Genomic DNA, 23,936 nt, shown 5'->3' on the forward strand with positions numbered 1-23,936 from the left:
ACAGAGAAAGACAAACACTACCTGGCTTTCCTTACATGTCAGAGGAAGGAGTGGGGGAGGAGGTATAAAATAAGGAGATATTGGTCAAAAGGTATAAAGCTTCAATTATGCAAGATGAATAAGCTCTGGAAATCTAATGTACAGCATAGTGATAACCGTTAACAATACTGTATTGTATACCTGAAATTTACTAAGAGGATAGAGCTTAAATTCAGTCTTCTTACCACACACACACACACACACACACACACACACAAATGGTAACTATACAGAGGTGATGGACACGTTATTTAGCCTGACTGTGGTGATCTTTTCACAATGTATACACATTTATCAAAACATCAAGTTGTACACTTTAAATATATACAATTTTTATGTGTCAAAGCTATCACAGTAAATTTTTTTAAGCTGTCCTCATGATCATGGGATATCAATTTTTTTTTAGACTTTTTCCATTTACAATGTTGTATTAGTTTCTGGTGTAAAGCATAGTGAGATATATATATATATATACATATACACACACACACACACATATATATTCTTTTCCATTACATGTTACTACAAACCACTGAATATAGTTCCCTGTGCTATACAGTAGGACCTTGTTGTTTACCTACTATGTACATAGTTTGTATCAGCCAATTCCAAACTCCCAGTTTACCCCTCCCTCCTCCATTTCCCCTCTGGTAACCATAAATTCGTGTTCTAATGTCTATGAGTCTCTTTCTGTTTTGTAAATAAGTTTGTGTCATTTCTTAATTCCACATATAAGCGATAGCATATGATGTCTGTCTTTCTCTAGGTCCATCCATATTGCTACAAATAACATTATTTCATTCCTTTTTACAGCTGAGTAGTGTTTCATTGTACACATATGCGCCACATTTTCTTTATCCATTCATCTGTCAGTGGACATTTAGGCTGCTTCCATGTCTTAGCTATTGTAAAAAGCACTGCTATGAACATTGGGGTGTATGTGTGTGTCTTTTCAGATTAGAGTTTTCTCTGGATATATGCGCAGGAGTGGGATTGCTGGATCATACAGTTAACTCTGTTTTTAGTTTTTTAAAGAGCCTCCATACTGTCCTCTATAGTGGCTGCACCAGTTTACATTCCCACCAATAGTGTAGGAGAGTTCCTTTTTCTCCACCCCCTCTCCAGCATTTATTATCTGTGGACTTTTTTATGATGGCCATTCTGACTGGTGTGAGGTGATACCTCACTGTAGTTTTGATTTGCATTTCTCTAGTAATTAGTAATGTTGGCCATCTGTATCTTCTTTGGAGAAATGTCTATTTCAATCTTCTGCCCATTTTTGATTGGGCTGTTTGTCTTTTTGATATTGAGCTGTGTGAGCTGCTTGTGTACTTTGGAAATTAAGCCCTTGTCGGTCACATCATTTGCAAATATTTTCTCCCATTCCGTATGTTGTCTTTTTGTTTTGTTTATGGTTTCCTTTGTTGTTGCAAAAGCTTTTAAGTTTAATTCGGTCCCATTTCTTTATTTTTGTTTTTATTTCCATTACTCTAGGAGACAGATCCAAAAAATATTGCTGCGATTTATGTCAAAGACTGTTCTGCCTATGTTTTCCTCTAGAAGTTTTATAGGGACATCAATTTCTATTACACCAATAACCGCTAGAGAACTGGCCAATACAGTTTTGTTTTGTTAGCTAGAAACAATGAATGTTTCATATATATGTATATATACAGAAGCAACACTTCTTTATAAAGGAAATATTGGCATGGTGACTGTCATTCAAAGTTTCCAAAGAGTAATTTTACTGTTTGGAGCCTTTGTAGTTTTATTCTTGAATTCTTCTCTTTATTTTTAAAGGAAACGTTTTATTTGTTAGAATATAAGTTTTCATTAAAAAGAGACATGTTCTATTTTTCATAAACCTCTGTGGTAAATCACCTGCTTCCACTCTTCTGGAAAATCTATTTTTGTAAAAAAAAAAAATACAAAAACAAAAAAGCCTGATTCTTAGCCATACATAAAAAACTGGATTTTACTGGACTTTAAGAAATACTTCATCCCTTTCTCCGCCCCTAGATTATCAAACCGAGTTCATACTTCAAATTCTCCAAGTCATCACTGGTTGACTTTCATAAGCATGGGTTTTATCTCAAGTTATCAGGGAATAAGTTATTTCAGAGATAATGATTTTCCAAATAAGTGAGGTATGCTTTTTAAGCAACACTAAGTCTTTCTGAAATGTATTTAAAACTCTGCAGCTTTCTTAAACAGAATACATGACAATATAACCTTTTTGATAATTCAGGTAATGACTTATGAAGCTAGAACTTTCCTGAAGACTGTCTGGTTGTTTCTGAAACTTGGAGCAGTACTGGAATATAGCAGGCCCTGGTGTGTGTTGGATACCCTCTGCGGACTGGAGAGGATGGAAAATGCTTTCCCAGATACCCTTGCAGCTGGGGTTCTGGGTATGAACCAAGTTCCAAAAGTAGGTGCACTTTTGCAAGATTTTGGAGGTAGAAGTGAGGCAGAAACCAACTTCCCGCCATGTTTTAAGCAGATTCTGCCAGCAACATCATGGAAAAGTGGTTTTCCTGAAACAACATTCCAGAATCCATCCTCCAGCTGCCCGGGTCCACAGAGGCAGTCCAGTAACAGTAGCAGCAGTGACAGCTTCTTGGTTTCAGTTTCCTGATCCCTGGTTCACAGCTAAGGGGGTATTTTTTTATTGCAATATAATTCACATATCGTAAAATTCACCTTTTTAAAGAGTACAATCTACAAAATTATAGTACATTCACAATTTACAACTTTTTTGTAAGTTCATAAAGTTGTACAACCATCACCAGTATCTTAATTTCAGAGTATTTCATTACCCCAAAAAGAAACCCCTTACCTATTAGCAGTAATTCCCCATTCTCTTCTCCCTACCCAATGCCCGGGCCCCTGGCAACCACTAGTACACTTTTTGTTTCTATGTATTTGCCTATTCTGAATATTTCATATGAGAAGACCTTTTGGGAATGGCTTCTTTCATTTAGCATAACGTTTTCTAAGTTTGTCAGTCTTGTAGCATGTATCAGTACTTCATTCTTTTTTGTGGCTGAGTAACATTCCATTGTATATATTAAGTTATATTCATACTTTCATCAACTGCTAGACAGTTGGGTGGTTTCCACTTCTTGGCTGTATAAACAATGCTTCCATGAATATTCATGTAAAAGTTTCTGTGCATACATATATTTGCAATTCTCTTGAGTATATACCTAGGAGTGGATTACTGGGCCATATGGAACTTTATGTTTAACTTTTTGAGGAGCCAAGCTATTTTCCAAAGAAACGATACCGTTTTACAGTCCCACCAGTAACGTGTGATACTTCCAATTTCTCCACATCTCACCAACATCTGTGATTGGCTGCTTTTTGATTATGGCCATCCTAGTGTGTGTGAAACAGTATTTCACTGTGGTTTGATTTGCATTTCCTTATGGCTAATGAGGTTGATGTGCTTATTGGCCACTTTTATCTTCCTTGTACGAATGCCTAATTAAGAGGGCATGCTCTCGAACTTTTGTGACAGCCTCCGTGAAGGGTTAATTCCATCCTGCTCTGGGAGTGATTCCCAAAGTCATTACTTCACACAGTAGCAGCAGTGACAGCTTCTTGGTTTAGCTTCTTTAGCCCTTCCAACATTTTGCAAATGCTTGTTTTCCTGTTTAAAATATGTAGAGCATTTTATTTTCTGCACTGAATTCTGACTGATAGAGCTATTACTTAGAGGCTATTGTCTTATTTTGCATTTTCCTGCTGCACTCCAAATATTTCAGGGTGCTAGACAAGTTACCTCTTGCTATAAATGCTATTAACTGTGGACACGTGCTCATTTTCTACTGGTGCCACAACAAATTACCACACATTTAGCAGCTTAACCAAGTTTTATTATTTTCCAGTTTGGCAGGTGAGAAGTCCAACACAGGTCTCACTAGGCTAAAGTCAGTCTGTTGACAGGGCTGTGTTCCTTCCCAAATGCTCCAGGAAAGATCCATTTCTGTGCCCATTTGCAATGTAAACAGAACTCAATTCCTTTTGGCTCCAAGACTGAGACCCCTGTTTCCTGGCTGTCAGCTGAGAGCCATTCCCAGCTTCTAGTAGCCAATGCAGTTCTTAGCTTGTGCCCGCCCTTCCTCTATCTTCAAAGCCAGCAGCGGCACACTGACTCCCTCTCACATTTCCAATCTGTCTTCCTCCCCCTTCTGCCTCATCCCTCTGACCCATCCAATTTCCTTCCTTTTCTACTTAAATGATTCAGGCCATCAGGTTGGGCCCATCCTGATAATCCGGGATAATCTCTCCATCCGCAGGTCCTTAACCTTAACCACATCTGCAAAGTCCCTTTCGCCATGTAAGGTATGTGTTCACAGGTTCCGAGGATTGAAGTGAGGACATTTCAGGGAGGCCATTATCCTGTCTACTACAGTACAGGTCTTCACATTTTAAAAATTTCAAGTCAGAAGTCATTTGACATTAAAACGTTAATGTCAGTTTATTGCTGCATTCAGATATAGCTGATTATTTTTTCAAATTACTTCAAACACCTCATAACTACTTGTTATTATATTAATAATTATAGCCATGACCTGAAGGCATAAAATACAGATACTTTATGGCACCAAAGCCCCAGGACACAAAAGTCAATAGCCTAAATTTCTGCCCCCTTTTCTAGCACTGAGACATAGCTGAGTAATAAATGCTTAAGCTTAATCATCATTTCACGAAGGCTCTTGCATTCGTTATCTCATTGTATGCTTTCCACATCCCTGGGAGGGGCACAAAATCGAGCAAGTCTATTATTCCCTTTCTACAAAGGAGAAAATGAAACTAAGAAAGACTAATGAATGTCCAGGTATTAGTAACTGTGCACACTTACTAACAAGTGATACTTCAGTAAGGAGCACGGAGGGAACCATACATAGAAAATGAGCAGGTCACAATCTTCACAGGGAAAATGCTGACATTTTGAATATTTTTAGGAATGATATAAAAACAACAAATAGAATTTGCTGATTCGATCTGAAACAGTATAAAGGATAAGGGTTCACTTTGAAGGAAACCAGGGATTAAGCGCTTGTTTTTCAAGGTTTTCGAGGTTATAGTGTTATCTTACCTAGTTCTTCTCAGATGTATAAATAAAAGAGGTCCTAAAGGCATTTTGCCTGTCTGATCTTGTCCTTTCTACTAGGGTACAACAAAGGAACAGGAGAGCAAGGGGACAAAACACAAAGGCATGTAAAAGCTAATTTAAACAAATGAAACGTAGGTAAAGCCAGCACCTACTGCCATCCTACTGATAATAATCATACACAAAAAGGTGGTCCTGTGCCCTCTTCAGATTGTATTCTGGTTCATCAAAGATACTGCAAGCTTCAAAATCTGAGTCTATGATTTTTCCAATTCTGCTCCCCGCAAGGAAATCATTAAGAAATGAGACAATGACTCTCTTCATCTACATCTACCCTACTATCTTCCTTCTTTACCTTCCGGCTCCCGTTAGGGAAACGGGATGGTCAATCAGGTATTTGAACTTATTCCTCCGAATAGGGTTTTGCCAGACGTGGTCAACAAGCCGCGGAAGAGTAACCTGCGAAAAAGGAAAACATGAACATACAGCAGAGGGCGCTCTATTCCAATGAAATCTACTGTTAATCGGTTTCTACTAAGGGCATCTAGACAGTCTATGGAAAAAAAGAGCAGAATTCTTACTCAATACTATGGAGAAAGACTAAAACTAGACCAACTCAATACTCGAAGAAAAACATCAAAACGAAGATTACCAATGATCATTTAGGTAAATCATATAAAAACAGGTTAATGGAAATACTCAAGCATTTCCCTGGAAATATCTCTGCAAAAGATTTTAGTTTTCAACCTAGGAAATTAATTTTAAAATATTTTTGAGGCAATCTGGAATATATAACATATGCTCAATAAGTACTTAATGAACTGGATACCAAAAGATATAAATGTTCCCAAACTTCATGTATGTATATACACACCTTTGGGGTCTTACTTTTCTTAGGAGGCAGTAAGTTTTCAGGACAAGGACCAGCACTGGCTGCATAGGTCAGAGAAAGCAGAACTTCCTCAGGAATGAACTCATTCTGAAGGGGAGGAGGCAGGGGTTTTGACCGATCCACCAGACTTCTTTTCTCCCTTAGTTCAGGAAGTCCTAAGACAGTAATGGGAAAGAAAAAGCTTACTGTAGTTTTTTTTTTTGAGAGTTAGAGATTCCAGGGCTGCCTCATCATCTATGTTTCTATGTTTGTAACAGAGAATAACAACAATAGTCAAAAACCTGAGAAAACATATATAGTCAAGGGGAAAAAAAAAACCTCATATTGCCTGCCCTGCTTACTTACATCAGACATGAGCCCATAAACTCAAGTACAAAGACCAACCTTCATTATTCCAAATTCAAAGTTGGAAATTAAACTCACTTCACCTGCTCAATTAACTGGGGCAGCCTGCAGATAATGGGAATGTTTACCTCCCTTTTTTTAAAAAAATTTTTTTTATTGAGTTACAGTCATTTTACAATGCTGTGTCAAATTTCAGTGTAGAGCACAATTTTTCAATTATACATGAACATACATATATTGTCATTTTTTTTGCTGTGAGCTACCACAAGATCTTGTATATATTTCCCTGTGCTATACAATATAATCTTATTTATCTATTCTACATATGCCTGTCAGTATCTTCAAATTTTGAAATCCCAGTCTATCCCTTCCCACCCCCACCCCACCCACCGGCAACCACAAGTTTCTATTCTATGTCTATGAGTCTGTTTCTGTTTTGTATTTACGTTCTTTTTTTTCAGATTCCACATATGAGTGATCTCATATGGTATTTTTCTTTCTCTTTCTGGTTTACTTCACTTAGAATGACATTCTCCAGGGACATCCATGTTGCTGCAAATGGCATTATGTTGTCGGTTTTTACGGCTGAATAGTATTCCATTGTATAAATATACCACATCTTCTTTATCCAGTCATCTATTGATGGACATTTAGGCTGTTTCCATGTCTTGGCTATTGTAAATAGTGCTGCTATGAACACTGGGGTGCAGGGTGTCATTTTGAAGTAGGGTTGCTGCTGGATATATGCCCAGGAGGAGAACGTCTATTTCCCTTTGATGTGGAAATGACAAAAAAAACTCTCCTCAAAACTGTCAAATTATTTAGTAATTTTTTCTATGTAAGTTCAAAGGTAAAAAGTTAAATTGAGAGGATATTTATAGAGAGGAAGGGGTTTAAAAATAAAACTGGGATTGTTGGAAATGAAGAGAGTGGAATAATTTGAGCAAATTAGTAGAGTAAGGCTCAGCAGCGTGCTCTCAGCTTAACTAGGGCAAAGTAGTTATAAAGGGAGGGAGTAGGGCTAACATGGGAAAAGATGCCCTACACAGTCAGTCAAGGAGGGCTGGGTTTTCACTCTTCTGAAAGAACTCTCCAATAATCCATGCCCCCTCGTACACTATGGTTTACATTAATTTCTATGAGGAGGTACCATGCTTTGATCACCATCAAAACCTCTAAAGTTCGTATTATCAAATCTCTGTCTCTTGAAAGTTTGGGATGGAGTCAGAATATCAGAGGAAATAGGAAAAACAAAAGTGGGGGGGCTTTAGAAGACTCTCAGCTAAAAACAAGATGAAAAGTGAACTGGAAGAAGCTTTAACGTGGGGAGGGTAGGAATGAGTCTACATGATTCTTATTCAGTACGAATCTGCATTTATCTGTGTATGAATGACAATCTTCTGTAATTATTTCAGAGTAATTGCTAAAACTTGATACAAACTCGTTCTCTACTAAGTACAAAAAAAGTACTGGTTTCATTCGAGTATTGGTATTTAAAATAGGGTGAATTTTAAAAATAAGATAAAAATAAAAATAAAATAAAATAGGGTAAATTTAAAACAATATAAAACTCACCCGCATTTGAAAAAAACAATTACACAGTCGTTAGATGGAGTAGTGACCAGAACTCTCACTCAAAAATACTATAGAAGGAATGGCTTTTGATTGTATTGAAACAAACGTATTGAGAAGAAAAAAAAAAAGCTAATTCCGATATCCTGAAATCTCAGATTTGGGGAAATGGTGAGCATATTGTGGCTTCTGTCTAAGGCCATGATTATCTTTGTGTGTGGGATCCTTGAAGAACTTTACCTGTCTCTTCCTTGGATGCAGAGACTTTCAAACTTTTGCCCTCAGGTGTAGACGTGGAGGGCGTTTTCGGGAGCGACATAATAAGCAATGTCTTCTATCACTCCCTTTAGCAATTTGAAATATCCCTCCAGAAACCTATAAACAAATCAGCCGCATATTGGAATTTGGGCAGGGCTGCCACACTGACCTGCAGGCAAAAATAAAAGAAGTGTTAAGTGTTTATATTAAGTTTGGAGTCTACAATCCACCTAGCATGGGCTTTCCTTCTTTGGGGAGACTTCTAGGCTCTCCCAGGTCCTCTGACGCGACCAAGACGCCTGTGAGCGGAGGTGAGCCCGGGCCCAGGCTGCGAAGGGCGCGCTCGGCCCACCCCTCCGACCCCACGGCCCCCCCCGAGGGCGGCGGCCGCTCTCGGCCGCTCTGCTCGGCCCCCGCCGCCCCCACAGCCGGCGCCTCGTGCACGCCGCTCCCCGGACGCGCGGCCGGGCAGAGTTCGCACCGTTTCTGCGTCAGGAGCGATGGGAAACGGACACTTGCAACCCGTACCAGCAAGTTGTGTTTCCCGCCAGACAGCGCGTCGCCTCGCCTCTCCCCAGAGCGCCTGCGTGTCGTCATAGAAACGCAGGACCCCGCGCCTTCCACCCCTCAGTGGGGGCTGCCTTCGGCGGTGCCGGCGGAGGAGCAAGGCAGCTAAGAAACACTCCCGATCTCTCGAGGACACGATGTGTCTTCAATCACAGCACAGGTTCAGTAGCAATGGGAATAAAAACGTTTGATGGAGCCGTTCTCCCAGAGTCAGAAAGTGTCTGCATCCCCGGGCTTCTGCCGGAGGCCGGCGCCAGTGCGCAGGCGCCAGCGGTTTCAGAGTCTTGACCCAAGGCGCAGAGGGTTTGATCAAGCATCTCAACATATTTTTGCATCACTCGATCCTGCTTTTTTGTTGTTTTGCCTGTTCTTTTAAAAGCCAAATTCAGGGGAATATTGGGTAATCAAAAACTCTGGGTTCCTATCAGTTGAGGCATTATTGAAGATGCTACCCCTTGGCATCTCCATCCATTCGTCCTTGGATATTTCAGCACCACCCTCCTCCCCGTCCCCTCTCCCCTCATGCAGGTGGAAGGTATTCCTAGGTCCGGACACATTTTTGGCTGGAGGGAGGTTAGAAGACTGCACTTCAGGTGGAGACAACCCAAGTAAAATCGTTGGGTTTTACTGCTTAAACACCTCTTCTCAGAAAATGATGTGATAAACAGATTCCAACAGAGGAGCTGAGAACCCACGCTTACCACCACCAGGATTGTTGCCCAACTGGGAGCAGGGCCAACCTACTAACACCTGCTTGTGATGAAGGGAAAGTACAGTGTATATTGCAAGATGCCCAGCAAGGAGAAAAAGCAGCTCCTGCTCAGAAGTCCTGAACTCCCCAGCGGCTTTCAGAGAAGGGCTTTTAAAGGCAAGGTGAGGGAGAGGGTCACAAGGTGCTGGATCAGCTGGTGGACATTTTTCTGATTGATTTCTGGTTAGTGATGAAGTAACCTGGTGGTACTTTGCCAGTCAAAATCATCAACCCTATGGTTCCAAAAGGTCTGGCGTTTCTGTGCTTTCATCAGTATACAGTCAGTTCCTTCATCTGGTTGGGGGTGGGGGTTACTATCTGTAAAACAACTCAAGGATATGGCTCCAAATATTATCTGTAGTCCTTGAGCAGAAGCTAAATGTCCTTGACTTTTGTTTTATAGCTAAACGATTTTTATCTTATTTGACTGTTTTCCTCTGTTTCTGCATTTTTCTCACTTCTGATTGAATTTGCTCTTTGGAACACAGGAAAGGCCTCGGAGGTTAAAGCTTTTCTACAAATAAGAAACAGGGGACATGGTCGAGGGGAGGGGTCTGCCCCTCGGAAGATCTCAAAGGTTCCTTAACATTGGGGTGGAATGATAATACCTGGTAATCTTGGTGGAGTCCCAGCATCGAAATCCCCTCTAGTCTAAAAAATAAATTTCAGGAGGGAAGAAAACTTCTCTTGTTCAGTTGTCATATTCCTTAGTACCAAGCACAGTGCCTGCACACTTTCAATACATAATGTCTGAAGGTCAACTGGGCAGTTCTATTTCTATTGCTTTTCTGTTTATGGGCTTAAATCTCAGGTTTTCTGGGTAACAGCTCTTAGAAATATGAGCAAAGTGTTGAAAACAAAAACAATGCAATCTCTATGGCCCCTTTTAATTCTCCTAGTTAAACAAGTTGGATGGTTAAACGTTTTAGCCTTTAGCTCTATCTCTCATCACCCAATTGTTTTCTCTAGGTTTTCCCAGAATTAAAATACACATAGCACACATATAGTTCACCTTAAGGACTAGCAACCATTGAAACAGGTAAGGGGCAGAAGCAATGAACAAGCAGGTGGTAGATCATTTTCCTCCAAAGTTTATCTTCCTCCCTCCTCACTAGTGTAGTGATTCTACACTAGTTTAGAACCACAACCAGAACACTTAACTTCAGAGGTCCCCAAATTTCCAGCGTTAGCTTGTACATGGTTTATCAAGACTTTTGTTATTGGAAGAACAAAGTAACATATCTTTTTTTTTCTGGGAAGTCCCTGAAAAGTTTAATGTCATTTAAGTTTCACAGTCACTTCAAGAAAGATCCTAACTGCACTCTATAGTCAAGAAAAATCGTGGCTCAGAAAGGTTCATGAGTAGCCAGAAGAAACCCAGTGGAGAGGCCCAGAGGGAAATCTCACTAAGTCTTCACAAACCAAATGGCAAGCCTGTTTCATAGCACTGGGGACTAGAGGTCACCATACACTTCCAACAGCAATTGAAGAGAAGCCCCAAACACACAATGGTTAACCAGTTTTCCTCGGAAAACTTGTTAATTCTGGGATCCACAGAATGGATATGAGCCTATGGTTGACTAACCGACTGGCCAGGAAAACCCTCTCATCTTTCATATTCTTAAGTTAAAAAAAAAATCTAAAGCAGGGCATTGGTAATGTGGGGATACATGAACAGATTCAAGAGATGCATAGAAAGTAAAATCTATAGGATTTGGGAAGTGATTGGATCTGTAGTGTGAAGAACAAGACACTAAGGTTTCTTCTTGTTTTCTATCCTGTACAGTGGTGTGATTATACATACCAGTACCTGAGCAAAGGTCTGGTTTGAAGTTGTAAAAGTATGATTAGTAAGCACAAGAAAAGATAGTAACGTAAGAATATTCCAGTAAGACCTTAACTATTGAAAAATACAATCTGCTTCTCTTGAGAAACAACTCTTACAATTTTGAATTACGCCAAAGAACGTTAAGCTGTTGTAAGATAAAGTATTACTGTGGTCCTTGATGGAAAATACCATAGCAAGATGCAGACAGTAATTTTCTTAAATAGAAACTATAAAGACACAGGAAAAGTGACAGCAATTATTAACAGGACTAACTGTGCTTCCTACTGTGGGCTGACTTCTGTGGCAGTCTAACACACACTCAGCAGTAGGGTTTTCCGGGGCTTCAGATGGACAAAACATTATCTCAGAAGACAGCCAGTCAGTGTCATCACCAAAGATGCCCTGAACTGGGGAAAAATACTGGGTGTGCTTATGTACCAATCTTTTTAACAACTCATTTTCTAAGCGTGGACAGGGGTTATACACATATCCCTGGGCGATTAAACACAGCACGCAAAGCTCTCTGAAAGAATCTGGGTGGGAAAGTAGGCCACTATTTGCATTTAATACAGCTTAAAAATGAAGTTATCAACCACAAATATTTAAAACTGACAAAGAAACCTAGACCCTACTCAGCCAAACACCTCCCAGGGGAAGGCTAGCTCCTAGTATTGCTTCCATTAAACAATGACATCTCTACAACTGAAATGACGCCTCAGATTGCTTTAGTCTTATATTATGCAATGCACCCTAGTACCCTCCTTTCAGATTCCACGTGGGTGTGCCTAGAGGAAGAAATAGGCTTTTTGTTTGGTTTACAAGCATACCTTCAGTGCATAGTACATGGTGGTGATGCCGCCTAGGCAAAAACAAACAAACAAAAAAACTCATCTTTCTCATTGTACAGTAAGCTGGGCTTCTACAGACAGCAAATTCAGTGACCATGCCAACCTGAGTATGCCACCCTCTGTGCAATTTCTCTTGGTATATTTACAAGCTGGTGTTCCAGTTTTATAAATCAGATTCATGAAGGTAGTTAATCTGGATCTAGACACAAGCAGAGCCTCAAAGGACAGACCTTAAACTTTAGTATAAATTCATCAGGGAAAACTGTCACACTGTGGCTTTGCTCTTAGTGGCGAAGAATAGACACTTGGTCCAAGAATCAGAGGTACATCTAATTTCCGAAGGGACTTCCCCCTTCCCACTTCTCTGGCACTGCAAAGGCAGGTGGGTAGAGCCCAGATAATGGAGGCCAACTAGAGAGTACTTCTTGGCTGCTACTATGGTACATGCTTCTATGCAAAGAATATTGTGATGTCAAATCATAATCATAATAGTTTCCTATTATGGGATTCTTTAGAGGGAAGAGAAGCAACCTATTTTGCTTCAAAATCAGTTTCCCCAAGTCTTGTCTGAAAAGACACACTTCCTACTCAACAGATTTTCACTTTTCTTTAGAAACCTAGATTCATTCCTACCCATTGGAGGAGAGGGGTTGGACAGTGCATTTTTAGAAATACCTGTTCACAAGTTTTAAGTCTGTGGTATGAATGTGAAAAGTATTTATAAACGTGAAATACACTGTGAATATAGAATTAATATCAAATAAACTTGAAGTTACTTTTAAAACAACAGACTAAGGTTTTTTCAAATATATTTATTCACTATTGTTCACATATGCAGTATTTTGCATTTTTCTGTGTATGTATGCTTCTTAAAGCTTAAAAGATGTTAAGTTAATGCTGATACAATGTATGCTAAACAAAGTGATGATACCAGTGATTAGACAAAGATTTGGGGAGTGGGGGTGAGGGAAAGGAATTCAGGAAAAGAACAAACAAAAGTGAATTAGAAAAAAAATCTTTAATTATAGAATAACCTTTATAACAATGTCAGATTCCCGTGACTTTTCTGCAGCTCTCAGAACACCGTGAGTTTCATGCACAGGTTGGAAAGGGACTAACACAGAGAGGAAGCTGCCGCACTGTCCCAAATAGCTGGGACCTGAGCCCTCCTTCCACCCAAGCAGTGGCAGGTTTGCACCTGGGAATTCAAAACAGCTGAGTGCATGAACTGCCTCATGTTTCAAAGTTATTTAAACAGAAAGTACACCTACCGTTTCATTAAGACAAAGAAAAGAACACAATAAAGCATGGTGAAGGATCTGCTAGCTCAAAGGCAAGCACTCTGTTGGAAAGGGGCATACTGACAGCAGAAACGTGAGTGTAATTGTGTAGAAATAAGGAAGAAAGCATTTTTGGGGGAAAAAAAAGGGAGTACAGAGGCAGTTTTAGATTTTTGAAAAACTACCAGTTCTGAAATTGTCTTCCTTTTTCTCAAATCCAAATTACCTATCTAAAAATCTTTGTACTTCACAGTTTTAAAAAAAGGAAACTTTATTAAGGATTTAGTAGATTACTTAGATTGTACAGCTTTCCTACTAACCTAAAGCTTATCAACTTTATTGTTACCTACTGATTTTCAAACTGGGCATTAAATTCAGACTGGGGAAGAGCACAGGTGGACCAAGCAAGAAGGACTCCTCCCTCCATTTCAACAGCGTAGCTGAATTCTGCCTCCTTTATAAACTGAGTTCCAGCACTCTGTGACCTGATAGAAAATTCAATGATGTTAGTAACTAATCAGATACTTACGTAAGCTTCACTAATACCCATTTTATTCCTCAAAACATTTACGTCCCAGTTCCTTCCAATGTTCAAGACAGATCTTTATACACACATACATATACATATATACATAAAACTATTATAAACTGTATGTTACATGAAATTTGCACTGGTAAGCAAGTCACTTAAACTTCATTAACTATTATATACTGTTAAGTACGAACTGTCTTCCCTTAAGAAATGTATTCTGCCTTTTAAGACTACGAGCATTCTTTACACTGGCAGACGTAAGGCCTCATCAGTTTTTCCCTCTCATAACTTCTAAAGCTTAAGTACATGAAGTATACACACTAGTTCTAAACACTTGACTTAGATAATTAGGTAAAAGCAGAAATGCATTTCTTTTTAGAAGCTTGCCACCTTACCCTAATGCTAAACAGATAAATATGAAAGTAATTTTGGAGAGCTGGGAACAGGAATGCCTTTAACAATCGTGTTAAATTCTTATCAAATAAATTCCATGATGGGGCAGCCTGTTAAATCAATCAAGGTATAATGTCAATTCACACCACCCTGAAGAGTCTATTTAAAAGAGAATATATTCTCGGGAGTGTGTAGCATTTGAAACACATCCCCCCTAGCCCTGCAACATTTTTTAGGGCAGGGGGGATTTCAATGAGATTAAAAATAAGGATTTAAGTTTGGAATTTATGGACAGTAAGGAAAATAATGAGGCCCTATGTCTGCCAGGGCTAGTGGTTTGCAACAACCCTACGAGGTAGTTATTGTCCCCATTTTACAGATGAGGAAAACTGTGGCTCTGGTAAATTAAGCGACTTTGCCCAAGGTCCCATTGCTAGTAGGTATGGGTTTATCTTAATCAAAAGTCTGTGCATGGGCTCTTTTCACTGCAGCAGTGGTTTTCAAACTTGGTATCTGGGATAGGAGGAAATGGGTATACCAGAAAGAAGGGCTCGAGACCAGCATCTCTGTCTCAGCCAGAAGCAGCTATATATTTTATTGGTTTTACATGCAGGGCTTAAGTCTGTTTTTTTGTTTGTTTGTTTTTTTAAGTTTCCTTAAATAAAACATTTAAACTACTACACTACATCAGGCCACCTGCTTACTAGAGTAGTACTAGTTTATCTTCATTATTTTTCCCCACAGAGAACACTAAATTTTACTCAGTATTACTTATGACCACATAAAAGAAAGATATTTTGCATTAAAGACTTCAACAATTTGTAACATATCTTTCCAGGCTATGAAGCCCATGTGACCAACTTTTAAAACAAAATGTTCTGTTAAGTTCTCCATAAAGATTTCAGGATTCAATTCTTCAGGCAAGTATAATTTTTACATTATGATTAAAATTGCCTATAATACGTGAATTACTTCTGCAACATAATCTGTACATGCAAATATAGAATATTTACACACCATACTTTCTTAGCCTGCAAATATCACCCATTTTCACCCTGCATCTATTGAAAAAGGAAAAAACGTTTCCCCTACTCCTCTTGCTTCCAAATGTTGTAGTTGACAGGTTAGAAGCAGCCTCAGTTTTAATTAAACTCTAACGCGAGGAAGCAACTTTATCCAGGCGATTGCATATTAATCCACCAAAAACAAACAGACCAAAAAAACCCTCCATTTTCCTTCACTATCCAGGATTGAGAATAAAAGCATCTAACAAATTTACGACAAAGTCAGAGATCTTAGTTGTTCTCTTAGATAACACACCCAAACTAATGGTTATAAAAACTTTTGGTAATGGTCATGAATACTTTTTATTGGAAAGAAAATTTAAACTCATTAATTTTCAAAAGGAAAAAAGTATATCATCCAGTAAATAAAAAATAATTTCCACCCCTATTAGCAAAAGAGAAAAAAAATCAATAAATCTTTCTGGAACATATCAATAGGAAGTTTTAGTTTTAATTGACTTGTTTAAAGAGTGTAGGTAGTTACTTAAAAGAACGACTCTCGTTAAGCAGCGAGCAGTAAGACCAAGGCAATCAAACTAGCATCTTCCACAGAAAGGGACTATTCCTTTAAGTGTTTAAGAAAATTTTTTAGGACGGTTTTATCATTCTAAAGAGCTGACAGTTACATACACATTATTTGTTGTCACTTAAAAATCCTGGGCAGAAAAAAAAATCACTAATAAGCAAAGAGAAGACAAAGAGGTTTTCTTGATCAGTCCAATAAATACAGTACTCAGAATCAGTACAGAGCAACGAAGTCCTCCCAGTGAGACCACACACTTACAGTACTCAACAGAAAATATAGTAAACTTCAGAATTCCACTTGCCTACTCATAACCCAGTCTGTTTAGACCAGTCTGTTTTTCTCAGCTCACTCAATTTAAAATGTAGTTAAAAATTCAAGTGACTGATTCATTTTAATTTTTAATCAAAATGCCAGAAGTTACAAGCTATATTAAAGCAGGCTTATTTAGAGGTTATTCCGTTGCAAGCACAATACCGCTGTACAAATAATTACTGTTTGGGGACACGGGGAAGTAGCTTTTTAAAAATAACCTTCTTCGAGGTACACTTCTGTCTGTTGAGTCTGGATCTGCCTACACTCAACTGGATGAAAAGTATGGAAAACAAAAATGGTGACTACGCTGGGTACTTGTGGTGCAAACTACGTTGTGACTATGCAGGAACTCTACTTACCTTCTTGTGAGATTCAAACTGACTAAAACAATTTGCAAAAATTTCCCAAAACCTTCTGGATAACAGGAGGGCTGCCAGAATACCAAGACAGCTTCTCAAGGTGACTGCTCCAAATAACAAAAATATTTTGGGTAATTCTTAAGTCTCACTTCCATGTGTGGAAAGTTGAATATGGTGTCCAATATCCCTTCCAAAGCTCAGTCTTGACAAATATAATCATACCTCATACAAGCAGCCAAAATCAGCCCTACACACCACACTGTATTAGCTATAGACATCTTATAACATGGGAACATCACACTTTATAAAGTACATTTTCTTGCAAATGATCACATATTAATTTGTTGCACCTAAAGTATACTACCATTAAAAGTATAATAATTGATCAAATGCAGAAGCCAGTTGCTGGATCTTTAATATTCAGTTTAATATTAATGGTGATTAATACTTAATGTTACAGACTTACTAGTCTGCAAAATTTTCAAATCAGTATTTATTAGACAATAAAATAACTATACCAAAGGTTACTTCTAAGTAACTTCAAAGAAGTCATCTTACAGTTTAATAAACAATAAAAAAGTTATCTTCCACACAAGTACCACGATAAAATAATTTAAACAAACGATTGATTCTGCAAGTTCTTTTAAAAAATTACTTCAAAAGGTATTAAAAGAAAATATTTTCCTTTGTCCTGTGCCACTTTTTTCTTTTTCCCCTCCTACTTCTGCTCCCCTCAATACATAATATTATGGATGCAAACTCAAGAATTCAAGGTCAAAGGGATAATTTTGCTTCACAAATACCATGACCTATACTGTACAACAAAAACAAGATAAAAGTTGAATAGAAGTGAACTAAATCCCACAAATTAGGATGTGTAACAAGATTATCTTTGAAAAAATAGGTATTTTTCTCTCTTTCTACTAGAAATAGCAAAACATTCCACATTATTTTCTTGCCCAATTGCATGGTTATTTAGCATACATTCCAACAGTGTACATGTCAAAATTTCTGAGTCAGAGGTATTTAAATGATTTCTTCATCAGTGCTTTGGCTAATTCAGTAGCCAAAAAAACATAATGTTTAGTCTCTGATTAGATGGAGTTAAGAAACAAAACAGAATGTCTGAGATTTAAAGCCAATATGACCCAGCAAAAATCTATCATTAAATCAGCTGTAAGTCTCCCTTCTCCCAAAAAGGAAAAAATTAAGAATTGCTCAAGTGTACGAGCATCCAGTAAATTTCCAACAGCTCAGCTTCAGGTGACCTATGAATGGAGGGAGCTCTGTAAGCCTGCAGTGGTCCAAATGACATACGTGACTTCAGGAATGACTGGAAACAGATGCTGGCCCCAAATCAGGTAGAACACACTCAATCTTCAGTGTCGAGGAAGGAAACAAAGTCCCAGCTTCTAAGACGTGTAGCCACAAGTCCAGGAATGGGGCTGGATATAACTCAGAAATGTGGGCTTCAAAGGGAAGAAAAAGAGTGGAAGGGTAGTTTACTTGTGTGCACTGTATGCATGAAATACGGGGTAGACAGGGGATGCTAATGTCACATACTGTACATCTCTAAAATGCCTCCCGGCACTTGAGAATCCTTTAAGCCATAAGCAGCTTACTAATTCAAAAGATGCTCATCATTTTTATCTACAGCACAGATCTGTTTTAGAAGCTTTACATGAAGTTCTGGAAGTCCAGTAAACTCTACAGAACTACATTGGACTCCTGAACAAATTCCAAATTGGCACTACTTTTTTCCTGTATCTTGTATTTTATTTTAGCACAGCCCTGCTTTTAGTAGCCCCAAATCTAAATGTGGTAGGTTATGGATGATAAAATACACAAATCACTATACCACAAGGTTTTAAATTACTGAATTATATAAATGCAGAGATGAAATACTACGAAAGTTCAGAAATAGAAAAGAGACTGGAGCAAGAATTTGAAAAAGCTTCAAGGATGATGTTGCATCCAAACTGGATTCTGATAGAACAAAATCTGACAGGTGAAACCTGAGTGCAAAAGAGCAGAGTGACCAGAGACAGAGTCCAGAGCAGTTGGTTCAAACGCACAAAGGGGATTCATAGGGAATAGGAGAGGGCATCAGGGCAGCACAGCAAAATCAGGGTAGACCGTCGGGGAAGCTTTGACTTGGGAGGGAAGCTGATTCATCTGATTGTGAGTATCTTCAGTTATAGGCACCTGTGAGAAATACCCAGGCAGATATATCAAGAAAGCATCCCCTCTTAAATATTTGGGGGCTATCCATAAGCAGCTGAAAGCTAAAGCGCTAAGAATGAGACTCTTATATGATTACAAAAAAAAGAAACCACCACCAAAGAATCAAGAGAAATGGGATCCTAGGCATACGAGTCTAGCTGGACATTTTGACAAAGAATTTGTTACTCTGGGAAGGAAGAGATAAAAGGTACTTGTTTGTGCAGGAGGGAATACCTCAAGTGGTAGGGTGCATGCTTAGCATGCATGAGACCTTGGGTCCAATCCCCTGTACCTCCATTAAAAGAAAATAATTAACATTAATCCCCCACCCTCCCAAAAAAAGAAAAGAAAAGAAAAAGCACTTAACACGGGTGCCAAACATTGAGAGCTTAATAAATATTGGCTATTAGCATCATATACTTCCATAAGCACAAAAAATATGTGAATAAGAATGTGTATCATATAACTGATTATTAATAAAGAAAAAATTTTAAAAAGATACATGTTTGGGGGTTTGGGGTGGATACACATGCCACTGGGAAAACCCTGGAGAAGACCAACACTATTGGGACACAGGAAAAATATTAGAAGGAGCTAACGAAAAATTAGTAAAAGAAAAAAAAAAAAGAAGAGAACTAAGAACTAGGGAGAGTTCAATGGGAAGAAAACCAAAGAAAAGAAAAAGTTCCAGGACAGTGCAATAAGATCAGATAATAAGTTAATGCTTTTACTCCACATTTCCCTCCCCTTAACATTAATTCATCATAATCTCCACTACTCCCTTCCCCCTAACGCTGCCCACTAACCCTCACAATCAGGGGACAAAAAGGTTACTTTTCCCCTCCAGCCCGACTGATGACTCACATTTTTCAGAGGACAGCGTTGACGTGCATACCACTCTTGAGAATAAAAGCACAGGATGACTCCGTGGCCCGTGAAAAGGGAAGCCCACATTAAAACGTTCCAAATTGGCCTTTTCCGACTATCGTTGACAAGGAAGTTGAAAGCCACTAAAGTCAGGAAGACAACAAAAAACATGTATCTTCATCAAAACAGAATCAGGCCTCAGGTATCTGCTCTAATTATTTAATTATCACAAACAGCATCAAGTGTGTATATACACATTTTATTCTCGCCATTGGTCCTATAAATAAAAGTGAAGCTTCAGTGTTGAAATTTATTAATCAGTGATGATTTGGAAATTAGACAGTATTCAGAATAGGTGAAAATATACTTCATGGAATTATTCATATTCTAATTTGTCCCTCTCCACTCCACCTGAAAATGGGTTAGTTTTTTCCAGAGGATGAACAGTGACAGAGCTTAAGAGTGGCAAAGTTATTTTTAGCTTTTATGAACTATCAGACCAGTGTTACCAATAGTCTTCAAGAGGTTATTTAGTTCATTTCAAAGTGTAAGCGTCTTGCAACAGAGTTGCACATAATTATTCAAAAATTAGTGTTTTTACCAACTGATAAACAAACACTGCCTTGAAATGGTATTACTACTTCCCGCCTAGTTTTCTACATTGATTTTAAAATTTTATTTTCTAAATTTATCTTTTAGCTAATATTCAGTACTCACAGCATGTCAAGATACTTACTTCCAAAGAACATGAAGAGCACAAAGAGTACAGGGTAGAAAAAGTTCAAGCAGAGAGCCAAGGCATACTCATGCACGACGGCAGACACGGCGAAGACGGCCAGCATGGCGGCTGACCTGAACTTCTTAGTGAAAAACTAGAGTGAAAGGAAAATATTAAAAAGCAATTTTTAAAAAGTAAGTAACTAAGCATGAACGACATAAGACTTACAATCAACACAAACTAAAGGCACCTGTTTAATTATATTTGTATTTAATTTTCTAAGTCTACTCCTTGGATTAATCTAAACGTGCTAAAATAACCACAAAACAGACAGCTTAAAAATCCTTTTTTTTTTTTTTTTACTAAAATAAGGCATTTTCAAAACCATTAATGTTGGAAGATCGGGCATATTTTCAAAAACATTAACTTATCTGTAACTCACTATGGCTGACAAAACACAGTTTTCCTGTATCAATGGACACATCAAATCTCAACCTTTAGAGTAACAAACACCGCAGGGTAGTTTGGGCGGGTACCATTTTACAGGCAACAAAACTAAGATTTAGTAACAAGGGACTTGCCTCATCCATTAAGTAAAACTACGCTCATAAATGAAAGAACATTCAAAGAGTGATCTGCAACACACATTGTCCTGTAGCCAAATAGTGCCCTTACTTAACAATTAAAACCCATAATCCAGAGATACTAGAGTTAATCACCCTTGAGACTCAACATCCCATTTCATCAGTTCAGAAACATTCTGCTCTAAAGAATGTCTCAAAGATATATATCAATAATCTATATACTATTATGCTGTACACCAGGAATTGACACTTGTAACTGACTATACATCAATAAAAAAATTAAGTAAATAAAAATAATCTATATTGGAGAGTTGTAAATCCAGAAATAGGTGGCTTCTCCACTTCTAATAAAGGAATAAAAACAAAAAAAAAAAAACAAATGAAAAGATTCCAAATGCATTCTTACTTTGTAATTATGTAAAATAAAACCCAGGGCAAAAGCATGGTATTAGTCTAAGTAACTGTACAAACTGGTCTCAAAGCAGTTCCTTAGACATAAATGGCTCACAAGAGAACTGAAGACAACCAATTATAACTTCTTGCAGCTGCATAATGTTAATACTTTCTGGAAAAGAATCTCTACTTCTAGAACAACATTAACTAAATCTTGCTACTTACCCAGAGAAAGTCTTTGTAAGCATAGTAATATAGCCAGTCATGGACGACCACATTCCAGGTCCTGTAATAGTTAGAGTAGGATGTGGAGTTCCACCAATCCTGAGGAAAAAGGCAAAGGTATAAAACCACATATGCGGGAGGGTACAGCTCAGTGGTAGAGCACATGCTCAGCATGCACCAGGTCCTGCATTCAATCCCCAGGACCTCCACTAAAAAAATAAATAAACCTAATAATCTCCCATCCAAAATAAATAGAGTAAATTTAAATAAATAAAAGCATACATACACAGAACCAAAGCAAAACTCCCTGAATCTTCCCAAAGAACATATATATGTGACACTCAGAATGTGTTATGATAAATTGTTAGTCCATACACTGATGTAAGAAAAATCTTAAAAGGCATTTTGATCATCAGTGTTCAATGTGACATTAATTCTGTTGTATTTAATCAAATAAGTTATGATGAAAGATACACAACATACAGAATTGTTAAGCCTAATGTTCATCAAAGTAACAACCAGTAAATCCCCCTTACCTTGCTAAAACACAATGAGAGAATTCTAAGGTCACACAGACTTAGCCTGATAACCCTTAAGAGTTGTTTGCTGGTATCATGAACAGCAAAATTTTAACTTGTACAAGGAGTGATATGATGGCTGACTCCAATATATGTATATCCTGTTTCCTACTTTAAGATCAGACCAATGGAATAAGACATCTAAAATCTGCAACCCACACTACTTCTCTGAGAAAGGAGGGGTAGGCTTGGAGTGTTACCAAAACATCAACAAACAAAATTCTAGAGGGCTTCAGGTAGGATTACAGAACACTTATGAACCACTCTCTGGTCCGGAACTTAATTCCAACTTTGGAAGTGTAAGAATACTATTTTAAGAAGAATTAATACCTTTCAAAATAAAGGAGGGAAAAGTTATTTCCTTCATGAACTGTTCAACAATCTTAAATAGCGTAATTTGCTGAGATCACTCCTACAGCACCAGGCAGCCAATTTTAAATGAGTAAAAAGTCAGCAACGTCTCAGAATGCTCTCTAGACACATGCTTTCCTACATAATCACCAACACAGGATCCAGCAGGAACCAAATGTGGTACTAAGGGAGCAGATACTAGAGGCAGAAAAAAAGACAAGACTATGCCAACCGCATCAGTAACAGAATTTCAGAATTAATATTGATAAAACCTATAGAAAAATAATTATTCCACAACACTTATTTTTAAAAAGCTAGTAGCCAGTAACGCTCAGATATTTAACAATTAGGACACAAACAAAATGTGAAAAGAAAGCTGAGTCCAAGTACACATTACCTTATAAAACATCCTGTCACCAAAGCGTAACATCTCAGCAAAGGCATTGAGCCAGCAGTGCAAAAAGGCAAAAAAAATAAGGAGCTGTATCAGCACACCTAAACATAAGATGAATAATATTAACAGTCTTTCCAAACAGCTTACGTACCAATCGGTTAATTATGTCATCATTTGCTTAGCTGGAATTATTTTGTAAAATAAGAGTTATTATTCCAGCTTACCCATCCCAGAAATGATATGGTGTTTTTTGAAAGTTAATTCTCTTAATAAAGGAATAACTTCCTTCCAAGTGGGTTTTATAGATGACCAGTGACCCAGACTGCTTTTTAACAGAAATGCGTAGATGTATGGCTTAATTTGTAAAAGTCCCTTAAAATCTCGCCCCCATGCATTCCTCTATACCAGCCATTTAAAACGGGGGAAGATTTTGTCCCCAGGAAACAGCTGGCAATTCTGGACACATTTTTGGTTGTCATCATTCAAGGAGTGGGCGCGTGTTATGGTATGTAGTTGTCAGAAGCCAAGATGTAGCTAATATCCTACAATGCACAAGACAGCCTCCCAAAACAAAGAATTATCCAGCCCAAAATGTCGATGGTGACAAGGTTAACATCTCTGCCTCTACCCCCAGCGTTGTAAACATCTCCACAACTGGACTTCTGTCCTTCTGAAATACTCCAGGCCTTTGAATCCATCCCACTACCTGGAAGCAACTTTCCACCACCACTCTGCCAGGCAAACCTATCTGTTTCTCAATATCCCCTGTTAAATGTCAAGCCAATATGAGACAAAGTTCATCAGCACTTTAATATATATTACATTACATTGTACAATATCCATTTACATGCCCATCCCTTTCATTCACTTGTTTATTCAAAAAATATTTATAGAGTTTACAATGTAGAGAGACTG

At 38.2% G+C, this 23,936-nt stretch overlaps 2 protein-coding genes and 1 long non-coding RNA gene across 10 annotated transcripts in view; 1 reads left to right on the forward strand and 2 right to left on the reverse strand.

The window, feature by feature from the left end:
- AXDND1 (axonemal dynein light chain domain containing 1) overlaps positions 1-8,797 on the reverse strand; it is a 70,617-nt gene extending 61,820 nt beyond the window's left edge. For 2 of the 7 annotated variants that reach the window (XR_012062685.1, XM_072946035.1), the window contains exons 1-3: positions 8,211-8,602; positions 6,036-6,208; positions 5,517-5,620 (exon numbers count right to left, since the gene is read on the reverse strand). Coding sequence is in view for 5 of the 7 variants with exons in the window: in XM_072946035.1 (XP_072802136.1) it covers positions 5,517-5,620; positions 6,036-6,208; positions 8,211-8,289 (356 nt within the window). In the remaining 2 variants the exon portion in view is untranslated. Of the gene's footprint in view, positions 1-5,516; positions 5,621-6,035; positions 6,209-8,210; positions 8,604-8,709 lie in introns of those variants that run through there. The other 5 variants (XM_072946032.1, XM_072946033.1, XM_072946034.1 and 2 more) reach the window with 5 other exon arrangements.
- A 71-nt stretch (positions 8,798-8,868) lies between these two features.
- LOC140688025 (uncharacterized) lies at positions 8,869-10,227 on the forward strand. The gene is made up of 2 exons (XR_012062686.1): positions 8,869-8,955; positions 9,324-10,227. It is a non-coding gene; the product is annotated as an uncharacterized lncRNA (long non-coding RNA).
- Positions 10,228-13,755: 3,528 nt separating this feature from the next.
- SOAT1 (sterol O-acyltransferase 1) overlaps positions 13,756-23,936 on the reverse strand; it is a 60,644-nt gene continuing 50,463 nt past the window's right edge. The window contains exons 12-17 of one of the 2 annotated variants that reach the window (XR_012062687.1): positions 23,025-23,122; positions 21,699-21,797; positions 20,515-20,650; positions 19,776-19,921; positions 18,006-18,157; positions 13,756-13,987 (exon numbers count right to left, since the gene is read on the reverse strand). Coding sequence is in view for 1 of the 2 variants with exons in the window: in XM_072946037.1 (XP_072802138.1) it covers positions 18,101-18,157; positions 19,776-19,921; positions 20,515-20,650; positions 21,699-21,797; positions 23,025-23,122 (536 nt within the window). In the remaining variant the exon portion in view is untranslated. Of the gene's footprint in view, positions 13,988-17,085; positions 18,158-19,775; positions 19,922-20,514; positions 20,651-21,698; positions 21,798-23,024; positions 23,123-23,936 lie in introns of those variants that run through there. The other variant, XM_072946037.1, reaches the window with a different exon arrangement.

Source organism: Vicugna pacos, chromosome 21 (genome assembly GCF_048564905.1).
Source record: "Vicugna pacos chromosome 21, VicPac4, whole genome shotgun sequence".
NCBI lineage: Eukaryota > Metazoa > Chordata > Mammalia > Artiodactyla > Camelidae > Vicugna > Vicugna pacos.